This window comes from Hyperoodon ampullatus, assembly GCF_949752795.1.
Source record: "Hyperoodon ampullatus genome assembly, chromosome: 4".
Classification (NCBI taxonomy): domain Eukaryota; kingdom Metazoa; phylum Chordata; class Mammalia; order Artiodactyla; family Ziphiidae; genus Hyperoodon; species Hyperoodon ampullatus.
Window position 1 is genome coordinate 124,423,889 of NC_136917.1, and position 14,440 is coordinate 124,438,328.

General features: G+C 33.6%; 1 protein-coding gene across 1 annotated transcript in view; it reads right to left on the minus strand.

Moving 5' to 3' along the window:
- CWC27 (CWC27 spliceosome associated cyclophilin) overlaps positions 1-11,073 on the minus strand; it is a gene marked incomplete at its 5' end in the record, with an annotated part of 209,582 nt that extends 198,509 nt beyond the window's left edge. The window contains 6 exons of the mRNA XM_079701607.1: positions 3,176-3,245; positions 4,934-5,037; positions 5,647-5,745; positions 7,792-7,935; positions 10,153-10,265; positions 11,058-11,073. Of these exons, the coding sequence (XP_079557733.1) occupies positions 3,176-3,245; positions 4,934-5,037; positions 5,647-5,745; positions 7,792-7,935; positions 10,153-10,265; positions 11,058-11,073 (546 nt within the window). The remainder of the gene's footprint in view (positions 1-3,175; positions 3,246-4,933; positions 5,038-5,646; positions 5,746-7,791; positions 7,936-10,152; positions 10,266-11,057) is intronic.
- Positions 11,074-14,440: the final 3,367 nt, after the last annotated feature.

Here is a 14,440-nt window from a genome sequence, read left to right on the forward strand (position 1 = left end):
AAGCATTAGACTAAAGGACAGAGTTGGCAAAGGGGAGTCATGAAAGAAGAAGCTTGAAATAATAGGCCAAGGAATTTGGCCTTATTTCTATAGTCAACAGAAAGCAACTATAACATCTTAATCAGGCTTCAGGAAGACTATTCTGATAGTAATGAGTGGAAGGGAAAAAAGAGAAGGGAGATGGGAGACCAGTCTGTAGACTAGGGCTGCAGCCCAGGCTAGAGATAATAAAGCCTGGAACAAGGGTAATAGTAAAATAAATTAAAAAGAAAAAACAGATTTGAGATACGCATGGATGAAAAATTGGTAGAACAGTTCAACTAACTGGTTGTGCAAGGAAAAAAAATAAGAAAAACGTCAACTAAATCTAAAATTCTTCTTTAGGGGGCACTGATACCAGGGAATTAGAAAGAGAAGTCACAGAGCAGGGAGAAGTTTGGGAAGAAAAGATAATGAATTAAGCCTTGGCTAGAGCTTGGGTAACAAGTGAGATATTTAAATATAGAGATGTCTAGTAGGCAGCTGGAGAAAAGAAAAGTAAGTCAGCCTAGAGATATAGATTTGAGAGTCTGAAACAAACATTTGATAATTTTATCACAGAGTGCCCTCAATTAAAAAGTCAGACAAGAGAAATGTAACTCCATACTAGAGTTATCCTACTTATTTGATAATGGACTGTGGGTTGCAATTTTCTTGGCAAAGAGGAAAGAATTTACTTGGTCTTTCTACTGTTTAAAGTGTTTTACAGGTTTAAGAGCAAACATAAAAAGCAAGCTAGAACTATCTACAGTGGTATCTTTCACATTTCAACCTTGTAGCAAACACAAATTGCTTTTGGAGTATCCAGTTCACTATAATTCAGTAGAAGTTAAACATTATTTTTTTTTCTTTTTTTACTTTGTGCAAAAGTAAGCAGCAGGAGGAAGATATGCTTTAAACATTTAAGACATGCTGTTGCTACCAATAGAAAAAATTCAAACTAATTTCCTAGTAGAGTCAATCTCAAAGTAATTGTCCACAAACGTTATTTTAGGCCAGAAATTTAATTCAACAAAAGATTGACAGAAAAATTCCTTTTGCCCACACTTGCTCTACAAGGCTGCTAAACTTAGTACTATCCAAGACCCTACGGAAGTTAGGGAAGGGCAGTGGGCCGACTGCATTGAGCTGCCCCCCACCCCAGAATGCTGTGCTACCAGTGAAACTTCTTGCCAGCCTTTTAGAAGGAGGCAGCTTTTGCAGCATTCAAAATCACATTAGACACTTTAATAGCTATAGAAACCTGAGGTCAAAATTCTGATTCCACAACCTCCTAATTACACAGTCTTAGGCAAGCAACTTAACATCTCAGTATTGATTTCATTTACAAAACAGGAATAATAACATCCATACCACATGGTTGTTATAGAGATTACATAAAATAAATACTTAGCACAGATAAGAAAAAAATCATTACAATGCAGTATAACAAGTGTTTGATGGCTCAGCCTGGGTGAAAGTTGTCTTGGGGAGGGAGGTAGAGGTAGTGAGGAGTTAATAATGGAGGTAAATTTTAAAAGGAAAAATAAAAATTAGCCTAATGAAGGAGAGCACACACTCCAAGCAGAAGAAAAAAAGGGGTGGGGGGGACACTGGGGAAGGCATGGATATGCAAGGAAACTTGACATCTTCACAAAACGTCAGTGAAAGGGAATCCTGGCAATTCCCAAATCTAACATTCATGATTTTTTCCATTTACAAATATACCTGCAGGATCATGACATATAGTGAATCTTTCATTTTGATTAGGGACAAATTTGAATCATGAATAATATAAGACTAGTGTACTGATGATGACTTCTGAGATACCAGGGTGACAGAGTGATTGGTGATGTTGATAAGGAATAGGAAAAGGAGGTTTTCATGTAAAGATGGACTTAATTTTGGTATCTAAAATAGAGATGTTTCCTAAAGGCAACTCAGAGTGAGGGATAAGAGCCCAGAAGAAATATTTGGTCTTGTCTCCTACTAGAGTTCAGAATGTTAGTATACATGTGGTAACTGAATCCATGGTATCAAATAGATCAATCAAGGATGCTGAAGACAGCAAAAAAAAAAAAAAGACTAAATATTTCTTATATATGTCCATGTTAATTCAGTTTTAACGCAAGGGATATAAATAGAGTGCTTACTATATGCCCAATATTAGCCTACCAAAACCAGGCTCAATGATGAGGGAAGCAAGTGGATAAAGAAGTAAAGACAAGGGTAAAAATAATGTGCTTTTAAGTCGATGCTATTATAAGTGTCAGTAAGAAATAGGCGACTACATCAAGCAAGTAAGGTAGTACTAGGTTACAGAGTTTTAATTACATACTACAGTAAAGACTTTGAATCTTATCCTGTAGGTCTCAGTGTTCACTAATTTTTAAGAAAAAAGACATACGAAAATTTGGGGCAGTAAAAACCCTTGAAGATGATTTTCTTGGGGCATATTTGTCAGAATCACTGCTTTAAACAATGGTGGGGCACTGTAGATGTTTCAGCAATGAGTACTGTTATGAAACTGATATTGAGGAAAACCATACTTAAAGGCCTATGGCAAGCATTGGTGGGATAAAGGACAGGAGGCAATGTATAATCTTGAGACATGGATTTTATAGTGAGACAGATGTAGGTTCAACTCCCAGCTCTAGCTACTTATTATGTGACTTTGAGCAAATTACAACCTATTAATACCTTAACTTATTCATAGGTAAAATGGGAATCATAATTCCTATCTTAAAGAGCTGTGATGAGAATTAATGAAACGATTAAATACATGTAAATGATGCTAAAATGAATATGAGCTTTGGTCTATCACTGTTTATTACAGTAATGATAATTACTAAATCATCTAGCAATCCAATTAAACCAAGCATAATTAAAACCTGAATCACAAAATTAAATCATTCTTTAACTCTAGTTGTAACTGATTTTTAAAAATGTCAGATTAAAAAAAAAAACTATCTCAAATCATCTCAGAAGTTGCAAATATTACGGACCACAAATCATTTTATGAATTGGTTCAATGAACACTTACTGAATGTGTACCATGTAAAACATGCTGTGCTATGTATAGCAGGAGATTAAAAAATGAGATAGAGACCCTAATCACTTTTATAATTCAGAACAAAGGGCAAATTAAGAGTTTTACCTGACTAACTCGATTTACTTCCTCCTCTTCTTCCTCAGCTTCCTCTCCAAATGAAAGCAAACTAAAATTTCTGATCAGAAATAAAGAAAAAAAAAGGAAAAAAGAATTAAAGAAAGAAAATTTAGGAAGAAAAAAACCAAAACATAAATATCCTACTTTCAAAGCAATAGAACCATTAAATACACTAAGTCAAGCATGACAGAAATAATTAAAGCGTTTTATATTTATCAAAACTGGTGAGCAAAATGGGGATTTCTAAAAAACTAATAAACATATAGCTCTGAGAGTACTACAAATGGGAAGCAATTTATCTAGTGTCTGCCAAAACAATCTTAATATTTTAAAATTAGTAAGTTAAACAAAATTGTCAAAAAAAGCAATAAATTTAGCTAACCAAATGGTACATGGGAAGAAAAATAAAGTTTGTCTTTTTTGAGCCTTCAAATTAATATATCACAAGGAAGATAAATATTAAGTTATTAAAACTCTCCTTTCAAATATTGGAAAAATAAAAGATTTGGCCACAAAAGAGGAATTTCATTTCAAAACTTAGATATAATCAGTAACTACCACATCATCCCTATTATATTTGCTATGAATTAAAAACAAAAACATCCAACTTTTGGGCTTGTTGTCAAGATAAATCACAGTTATGGAATATTATATCTGAATATAGTGACAGTGACCTTTCACCCAGAAATAAATTAGTTAAAATAAATAATTAAAAATAAAAGGAAATCAAATATAAAGCTGTATAAGAAGTTATTTTGCCACAAGATATCAACTGCTTATTAAAGTGTCTGGCTCATATTTGACAGTTTAATAACAGCGACTTAACTTACTTACATTGTAGGATATCAAGAAAAGAAATGAATATATATTGAATACCTACACTATTGGGTGTTTTCAAATTCCCCTTCTCATTTAATCTTCATTATAACCAGGTGTTGTATTATAAATCTCCATTTTAAAAGATGGGGAAACTGAAGCTCAGAAAGATTAATAAACTTTGCTTCTTATAACTGGGGTAGGCAGTATTATACTTAAAACTGTCTGACTCTAACACTTATAAGTACAATAAAATCCCTAATATGATGCTACAGTTCAGTAAAAGGGTAAGTTGAAATCCAACTCTCTGATATCTATTTTAATAAAACAGACAAAATTAATAATGTAAAGAATATTGTTCACAAATTACTGAAATTTATTAAAAGAAGAAATTTCTATTTTTAGAAAACTATCCTTAGGAAATAATCCAGAATACAGAAACAGCTTTATGTTTAAATATATTTATAATAAGATTATTTTAATAGCACCAAAAAATAAGAGTGAAAAGTTAAATAATGTAACCATGTGGTCATTATATCCTTCATACTTTACTTTCCAAGCTCTTTATCCTGAGCATATATTAATGGAAAAACAAGTAAAAAACAAAAAAAAATTTCTCAATAACTCGTTTACATAAATAAGTCTTGTAGTGATCATAAATATTTACCTACTTTTTAACACAGATTTCATATGGACATCTAAGACAATACTTATTTACCTTAAGTTTTTAAAGTTATATACTGTATTTGAATATAAGAAATGTACATTTAGAAAAACACACACACACAGTATAATTTAGATAGTACCTCTTGGTCCAAACTGACCTCCCCCTCACTACTAAACAATTGTTACTAAAGGAAATAAAGTGAACTAAATGAATCAGTGTTGCTTTTCAAGCTGAGGAGAAAATCTTTCTACTCTGATTATTACTTTGTGCCTCTGGGTTTCAATTTCTTTACTTCCTCCTCTGGTTTCTCTTTTTTTGGCTTTTTTATTTCTCTTGGAATGATGTCATCAAAAGGATTAAACAAAACCTATGGAAAGAAATATTTTGAAAAATGATTAAGTTTTATAAAATTTCACAAAAACTTAAAACCGATATTTAATTATGTTGCCATTAGTGTCCATAATTTTTCCTCACATAACCACTACAAGCATAATGATATATACTTCCACTTACATGGCCTCACTGGATTCTCCCAGTAATCCCATATGCTATTAAGTAAAAGGTATTTTATCCCTATTTTACAAAAGGGAAAAATATTCAAGAAAACATAATATATAGTAAGAGAGACAAACTCAGGTATTTTGACTCCAAATCAAATGCTCTAAGGTCCTTGCTTCCTCAATGAAGAATTACTCTTAAATTACCTAAGATATCACTTCACTGGGCTAAATAAACCTAATTCATCCAGCTTTCCGTTATGAGTCGAGTATTGCACTCATTGGATTACCAGCTGAAGTTTCATCTTTGAATTCGAAATCTTCAATTAAAAAAATTCTTAACCAGAAACTGTGACTAATTTACAGAGATAAAATCTAAGTAGTAATGTTAATTTCATCTGATAATTTAACAATACAAATAATCAATTTCTCTTAAGTGATAATTTAAGTAATGTATCTCAAAATAATCATGCTCCTACCTCACAACTTTTTATTTTGTGTGGATTACGTGGTCTTTCTTCATCATCAATGTCTACTTCTGTCAGTCGCAGCATGTTATATACTGTATCCCCTGTAATCTATCAAATAAAAAAGAAAATTTAATTGAAAAATATTAAATTCATTCTTTGAAATAAGGGAGGACTTTTGAAAATATTTTTTAAATAATTGAAAGGGAATTTCATATTGTTATATAAGAGTATATGCATTAAATAGTGTAAAAAAGCAACATCATCCTAAGGGAAAAAGGCATTGATGAAGTTTAATCCCTCAGTAAGATTTTTGAGAAATTTCCAATATATACTTAATGTCAATTTTTATTAAAAATATAATGCCAAATAACCTCCTTCTGAATGACTACTTTTTGTTCAAACATTATAAACAAATTTATACTTTAGAATAGGGTAGATCAAGCAAATAACAATAACAATGTGGTAAGTGCTCTGCAGACATTATTAAAGGCATTCTCCAAAGAGATAAAGTTGATTGTTTTTAGAGGTCAGCCCGTGTCTGCTAGGGTGGGCCAAATACATATTTCAGGGCATCCTATACAGAACATCCAATGATTCCACTGTTGGTTTGTTTTACTTTTATTAAGGATACGAAAGAGTAATATAACCCAGATAACTTCTAAGCCCTGGAAGTTATATCAAATAAAAGAGAAATGGAATTTTTAAAAAAGACATTATCTCATTTAATCCTCAAAACATCCTAAAAGTAGGTACTGTCATTATCTTGCTTTTCCAGATAAGAAAATTGCAGTTCAAAGAAGTTATACGGCCAACAGTGATGGCCATTCTGACTTGTAACCACTAGGCTATACTTTGTCTCTAATGTGTAAGTAATATAACATCAATTGTAAACAATGGTGCAGAATGGCAACATAAATCTCATTTTATTATATACTTATTTTTTGTAAATAACAGGAAGGAAAATCTGTGAACATCAGACAACCTGTGTTGGAGTGGCTCAAATGTGCCAATGCATATTTCTTAATCCACGTTGTTAAGTATTAAGCAACAATACTGTATTGCATGTTTTTTGCATGACTCCTCTTATTCAACATTTCTCAAAAGTTGTAAAATAATACCAGTTTTCAAGTTGTGGTAAGTGTGTTCTTTCCCTTTTCATCTTTTGTCTAGGATAGGGGGAAACCATTCTTATTGAACCAGCAGAGGGAGCTCATGCACTAGTGATGTCTAACATGCCTAAGACTTAAAACTATCTGGGAAAATACTGGAATATTTATGAAAAGGGAGGAGCATGAGAAAAAAAAATCTTCAGAATCCCTTTTAAAGAAAACTATTGAAAATTCTATGGAAATGATAATCTCTGATATGATGTTAAAGTAAGCAGGATTAAATAGGTATTGTTCAAAGTAATATTTCAGGTTAAAAGTTTTAATGTTGGGATTTCCCTGGTGGAGCAGTGGTTAAGAATCCACTTGCCAATGCAGGGGACATGGGTTCGACCCCGGGTCCAGGAAGATCCCACATGTCGTGGAGCAACTAAGCCTATGTGCCCCAACTACTGAGCCTGTGCTCTAGAACCCGCGAGTCACAACTACTGAAGCCCGCGTGCTTAGAGCCCGTGCTCCACAACAAGAGAAGCCACCGCAATGAGCAGTCCACACACTGCAACGAAGAGTAGCCCCCGCTCGCCGCAACCAGAGAAAGCCCAGGCGCAGCAGTGAACGCCCAACGCAGCCAAAAATAAATAAATAAATAAATATATATATTTTTAAAAAGTTTTAATGTTAACACAAGTTCCACTTTAAACTGAAGGGAATTCATCATTAACAAAATAAACTTTAAGCTCCTAAATGTTATTACCTAGGTGTCTTTCTAAAAATGTTAAAACAGTATCAGCTGAGTGACATAATAGTTAATAATACCATTAATACAATTTTAGAAAACAGAAAAATTTAAAGTTAAAACTAATGACTTGTTTGAAAAACACACACAAAAATTCAGGTGGTTCCTCATAGCTTATTATAACAGGAATATACAGTATTCCATCATTTTTAGAAATAATAAATAAATATCCTAGGGAATATTTTTATGAAGGCAGCTCTTAGATAAGTTGATCATATATATCATAGAAGCCTAAGATAACTGGACACGAACCTTTCCAAAGATGGTGTGCTTATTGTTAAGCTCATCTGCTCGACCCAGTGTAAAGAAAAACTGACTGCCATTATCATGAGGACCAGCATTTGCCATGGCAACCAGTCCTCTCCGATTAAAACGCAACCGTGAGTGGAATTCATCCTGAAGAATTAAAAAAAAAAAGATTTAGTGAATGTCCTCAGTTATAAGGCCCTTCATATTTCAGCTAACAAGCAAGGTCCCATACAACTTCTAACCAAAAATGCTGTAGTTTTATTTAACTGATTTTCACATGTAATCAAATCCAATATCTATGGTTCCTTCAATTCTATTAAATTTCACTAGCCTGTAAGTATCTTCTAAATATACTCAGCCACAAATTTAGCCTATTTTGTGGAAAGCTTACTACTTACACAGAGGAAGGGTACTCAAGGGGAATGGATTTCTGAGTCATTTCCCTATTCTTCTCATCCCTCAAAGCCATCTAAGCTTTTAGAACCTTCTATTTTTTTTCTCCAGGATAACTACTTTTGAATCATTACAGAGTCTTCAACTATTCCCTTCTTGACCCCATTCTAAATGTCATGAAACAACTGTTTTCTTCTTATTTTTTAATTCAAGGAATCTAGTATGATTATGTTATGTGCTTCACTGTGTTTTTTAAAGTCCTAAGTTGAATCCTCTCTGATCTGGCACTGGTTCCATTTGACAGTTTTCAAAAGAGCAGGAGCAAGCCATTCTAAGGTGGTTTTCTTGCTAGGGTAGGGTTACATAACATATACATTAGTCTTTTAGTTAATAGAAGACCTGATACTGGACTCATTTATAATATAGCCATGTTATGTAATCAATGTTTTTCAGAAAGGAAGTTCTGTTTCCTTAATAAATTCATCTCAAGGGATTTGAACTCAAAGTATCATAACTCTGGATACTGTATTAAAAATGACCTAATTGAAAAACTTACCAAGATATCTGTATTACTTGAATATAATAAGCAAAAATTTCAATTTAGAAAGGAATTGTCACAAAGAGCTATTCTGTTAAATCAAATAATAGAATAAAGGATTGCTTCCTACCAGATGGAGGCTCTAAAATAATGAGATATCTCAATTTTGTAAAATATAAAATAGTCTAACAGTGACATTTGAGACTCTTTTATAACCATTTCACATGCTCTAAGGCCACTATCATATGAAAATTAAAGCAAACAGTTCAAGCATTTTTCTCAAGAATCATACAGTAACCCAGTATAAAACTAAAGGAAATTCCAGACACTCTATCTTATTAGTATAAATTTGAAGTTTTAAAAAATTCACATATTTTAAGAGCTATTGATGCTTACTCATTAAAAGAACATAATATTGATACCATCAGATTAATAAATAACCCAGCTTTTAGCTTTTACTTGAACCCACTGCTATCCTTTATATCTTAATTATGACATTAACTCTTTTTTTCTTTTTAGATCTATGTTGGCAGCTAACAAAGCACTGACCTATTCTTGATTAAAAACCACACCTCTTCTAACTTTTATGTTGCTTCTTCCTTCTGTTTCCCCTTGTGATTTCTTGTTACGGCATACATTTTGTGCTACAAAGGTCTATTGTGTAAAATTTAAAATGAATTCTGCTATGGACTGAATTGTGTCCTCTCATAGTTCATATGTTGAAGCGCTAACCTACAATGTGACTGTACTGGAGATAGGGCCCATAAGATGAAAAAGTTAAATGACTTCACAAGAGTGAAGTCCTAATCCAGTAGGGCTGGTGCCCTTATTAGAAGAGGAAGAAACACCAGAACGTTCTCTCTCCACCATGAGAAGACACAGCAAGAAGGCAGCCATTTGTAAGCCAGGAAGAGAAGCTTCACAGAACTGTCTGCTAGCACCTTGATCTTGGACTTCCTAGCCTCCAGAACTGTGAGAAATAAATTCCTATTGTTTAAACCACCCAGTTAGAGGTATTTTGTTATAGCAGTTCAAGCAGATTAATATAAATTCTATAGTGTTAAATAAAATGATTTAAAATAGGATGGCATATGCAATGTTCTAGAAATGTTTTACACATACAAAGTTGCCGAGATCAGATACAGTCAGATATCGGGAAATATGTTATATAGTCTTTTTTTTCTGACTCACATGTTCCTCACTACCACCTTTAGCTCCATCTGAATTCAATCTGGCATAAAACTTTGTGACAAGACAACTTAGAAAGAATGCTTGATGGGGTAAGTGCTGCTCTTATTCTGTATAATCCTAAATATACGATAGACCCGATTTTGTGCACTAATGTAAAATTCATTTTCTTCTGTGGGGCACAATCATTTTTGATTAAGCAATCCAAGCTGACTTGAAAAAAGATTAAAAAAATTCAGTCTCACCTTGAATGGGGCTCCATAGATAGAATCTCCACCAGTCCCTGTACCAGTAGGATCTCCCCCTTGGACTATAAAACCAGGTACAACTCTATGAAATATAGTGTTGTCATAATATGCTGGAAGAAAATAAAAAGAATTTATTATTCTCTTTCTGATTTTTCATTGTTAGTGTAAAGAACTGCAACAGATTTCTGTATGTTAATCTTGTATCCTGCTACCTTGCTGAAATTGTTTATCAGTTCTAATAGATTTTGTGTGGTGTCTTTAAGTTTTCTACATAGAGTATGATGTTATCTTCATATAATGACAATTTTACCTCTTCCCTTCCAATTTGGATACCTTTTATTGCTTTTTCTTGTCTGACTGCTATGGCTAGGACTTCCAATACTATGTTGAATAGAAGTGGTGAGAGTGGGCATCCTTGTCTGGTTCCAGATTTTAGCAAGAAAGCTTTCAGTTTTTCACCACTGAGTATTATGTTGGCTGTGGGTTTGTCATAAATAGCTTTTATTATGGTGAGATATGTTCACTTCATACCCACTTTGGTGAGAGTTTTTATCATGAACGGATGCTGAATTTTATCAAATGCTTTTTCTGCATTTATTGAGATGATCATGTGGTTTTTGTTTTTTCTTTTGTTGACAAAACAATCCCTTTTAAAATCATATAAAAAAATAAAACAAAATATTTTTATTTTATTTTATTTTATTCCTTGGTCAGGAATAAACCTGACCAAGGAGGTGAAAGACCTATATGCTGAGAACTATGAAACACTGATAAAGGAAATTGAAAATGATTCAAAGAAATGGAAAGATATCCCATGCTCTTAGACTGGAACAATTAATATTGTTAAAATGGCCATACTACCCAAAGCAATCTACAGATTTAATGGGATCCCTATAAATTACCTATGACATTTTTCATGGAACTAGATCTAATAATCCTAAAATTTATATGGAACCACAAAAGACCCAGAAGTGCCAAGCAATCCTGAGGAAAAAGAACAAAGCTGGAGGCATAACTCTCCAAGACTTCAGACAATACTACAAAACCACAGCAATCAAAACAGTGTGGTAGGGTTTCCCTGGTGGCGCAGTGGTTGAGAGTCCGCCTGCCAATGCAGGGCACATGGGTTCGTGCCCTGGTCCGGGGAGATCCCACATGCTGCGGAGCGGCTGGGCCCGTGAGCCATGGCCACTGAGCCTGCACGTCCGGAGCCTGTGCTCCGCAATGGGAGAGGCCACAACAGTGAGAGGCCCGCGTACCGCAAAACAAAAAACAAAAAACAACAGTGTGGTATTGGCCCCAAAACAGATATATGGATCAACAGAAAGGAATAGAGGGCACACACCTATGGTCAATTGATCTTCAACAAAGGAGGCAAAAATACACAACAGAGAAAAGATAGTCTCTTCAACAAGTGGTACTGGGAAAGTTGGACAGCTGCATGTAAATCAATGAACTTAGAACACTCCCTCACACCATACACAAATGCAAACTCAAAATGGCTTAAAGACTTAAATGGAAGACATGACACCATAAGACACCTAGAAGAGAACATAAGCAAAACATTCTCTGACATAAATCACAGCAATGCTTTCTTAGGTCAGTCTCCCAAAACAAAAGAAATAAAAGCAAAAGTAAACAAATGGGACCTAATCAAACTTATAAGCTTTTGCACAGCAAAGAAAACCATATACAAAGTGAAAAGACAATCTATAGAATGGGAGAAAATATTTGCAAAACATGAGACTTACAGGGATTAATGTCAAAAATATACAAACAGCTCAATATAAACAAACAAACAAACAACCCAATCAAAAATGGGCAGAAGATGTAAATAGGCATTTCTCCAAAGAAGACATATAGATGGCTAACAGGCACATAAAAAGTTGCTCAACATCACTAATAATTAGAGAAATGCAAATCAAAACTATAACGAGGTATCACCTCACACCAGTCAGAATGGCCATCATGAAAAAGTCTACAAATAATAAATGCTGGACAGGTGTGGAAAGAAGGGAACCCTCCTACACTGTTGGTGGGAATGTAAATTGGTGCAGCCACTATGGAGAACAGTATGGAGGTTCCTTAAAATAACTTAAAATAGAGTTACTGTATGATCCAGCAATCCCATTCCTGGGCATATATCCAGAAAAGACAAAAACTCAAATTTGAAAAGATACATGCACCCCATTGTTCATACGGCATTATTTACAATAGCCAAGACATGGAAGCAACCTAAGTCTCCATCAACAGCTGAACTGATAAAGAAGATGTGGTATATATATATATTACTCAGCCATAAAAAGGAATGAAATAATGCCATTGGCAGCAACATGAATGGACTAGAGATTATCATATAAAGTGAAGTAAGTCAGAGAAAGACAAATATGATATCACTTATATGTGGAATCTAAAAAATGATACAAATGAACTTAATTACAAAACAGAAAGAGACTCACAGACATAGAAAACATAGAAAACAAACTTATGGTTACCAAAGGGGAAAGGGGTGGGGAAGGATAAAACAGGAGTTTGGGATTAACAGATACACACTACTATATATATAAAATAGATAAACAACAAGGACCAATGTATAGCACAGAAAACTATATCTTGCAATAACCTATAATGGAAAAAAATCTGAGAAAGAATGTCTATCTACCTATATCTATATATATATCTGAATCACTTTGTTGTACACCTGAAACTAATACAACATTGTAAATCAACCATACTTTAATAAAAGAAAAATTAATCAATGTCTAAAACTAAGTGTATTTATAGTTATCAGAGTAAATACAACTAGTCACAAGATTTTTCCCCCAGAACGTTAAATAGGCTCCTAAACCAAAATCTTTTCTTCCTTATTATAAAATATCTACTCAAAACAGAACAATTTCTATAGAAGCCATGGTAGTGGTTGTTTCGTATCTACTTTCAGGATTCTCTTAAACTCTGGATTACAGTTTTCAAAATAAAAATTGGAGAGTTTTGGTATAGATCTGTGGTTCTCAACTGGGGGGAGGAGGAGCAGCAATTTTCTCCCTAGGGGACACTTGTCAATATCTAGAAATATTTGGTTTTCACACATGGGAGATGTTACTGGCATCTAGTAGGTAGAGGCCAGGGATACTGGTAAACATCCTACAAAGCACAGGAAGCCTCTACAACAAAGAATTACTGGCTCAAAATGTCAACAGTGATGGAGATTGAGAAACCCTCATAGAGATAAATACCTTATTTCCTAATTCTTCCTCTTCTCCCCATAGAAAATTAATTTATACAAACAACATACAAACCCAAAATATATCAAAATTACTCACTGATTATAGGTCTAGCACAATCAATGCACCCTCCTCAAGAAATTTTCAATAAATAAAACAATCAACACAATACATGAGTCCAATTAGACTCTCAGTAAGTTTGCTAAATGAAGAAAATTACTTATATTTATATATAAATATATAAATTGGAAGCTATAAACATACAAGAGAGATCATATATGATCTCCTAATTGGTTGAGTTGGATTCAGTTATTGAGCATAGTCATAATTTAATCACATGCTGAGGAATGCAAAGCAAAGAGATGGAAAGAGCATAGTTCACTAAAGTCTTTACTGAGCTGCAGAACTTCTGGACACCAGATTTCTTATCAAAGAGGATGATAAATGTCTTCATTAATTAAATAATTTTGAGTTGAGTCTTCTATTACTTGAAACTGAACCAACCCAACTCATTCAATGACAGACACTTATCAAGTGCCTACTGTGGGCCAGACACTGTAATGATACAATTACTGACATAATTCATAAAACAACAATTACATGAGTACTTTGTGATCCTTTATTAGTCAAAACATGACTAGTCAAAACATGACTATGGTTTATCATAATTCATGAAGTACTATAATACTGTGGCTTGCAGGCACCCTCATAATAATTTACATTTGCAAGCTATAACTGGAAATAAAATCCACATTTTAAAAAATGTAATCTGTAATCTAACAACTGTATCCAGTTCATAGGATGGATTGGAAGTAGAAAGGAAGATTAATGGATTTTTTTCAATCGCTTCTCCCAATGAAGAGCTGTTAGGCTATATTCACAAGAACTCCCCAGTACAGACAAGTTCTCCTTGGTTACAAACCAGAAACTGTAAAAATCAAGAAGTCTACAAGTATTTCTCCTATATCCCTAAGTAACCATTTACTCTGAATAAAAATGTATATAGCAGTTAGGAATTCTGAGCTTTGCCTCTTGTTAGCTGTGCAACCTTAAACTCAATT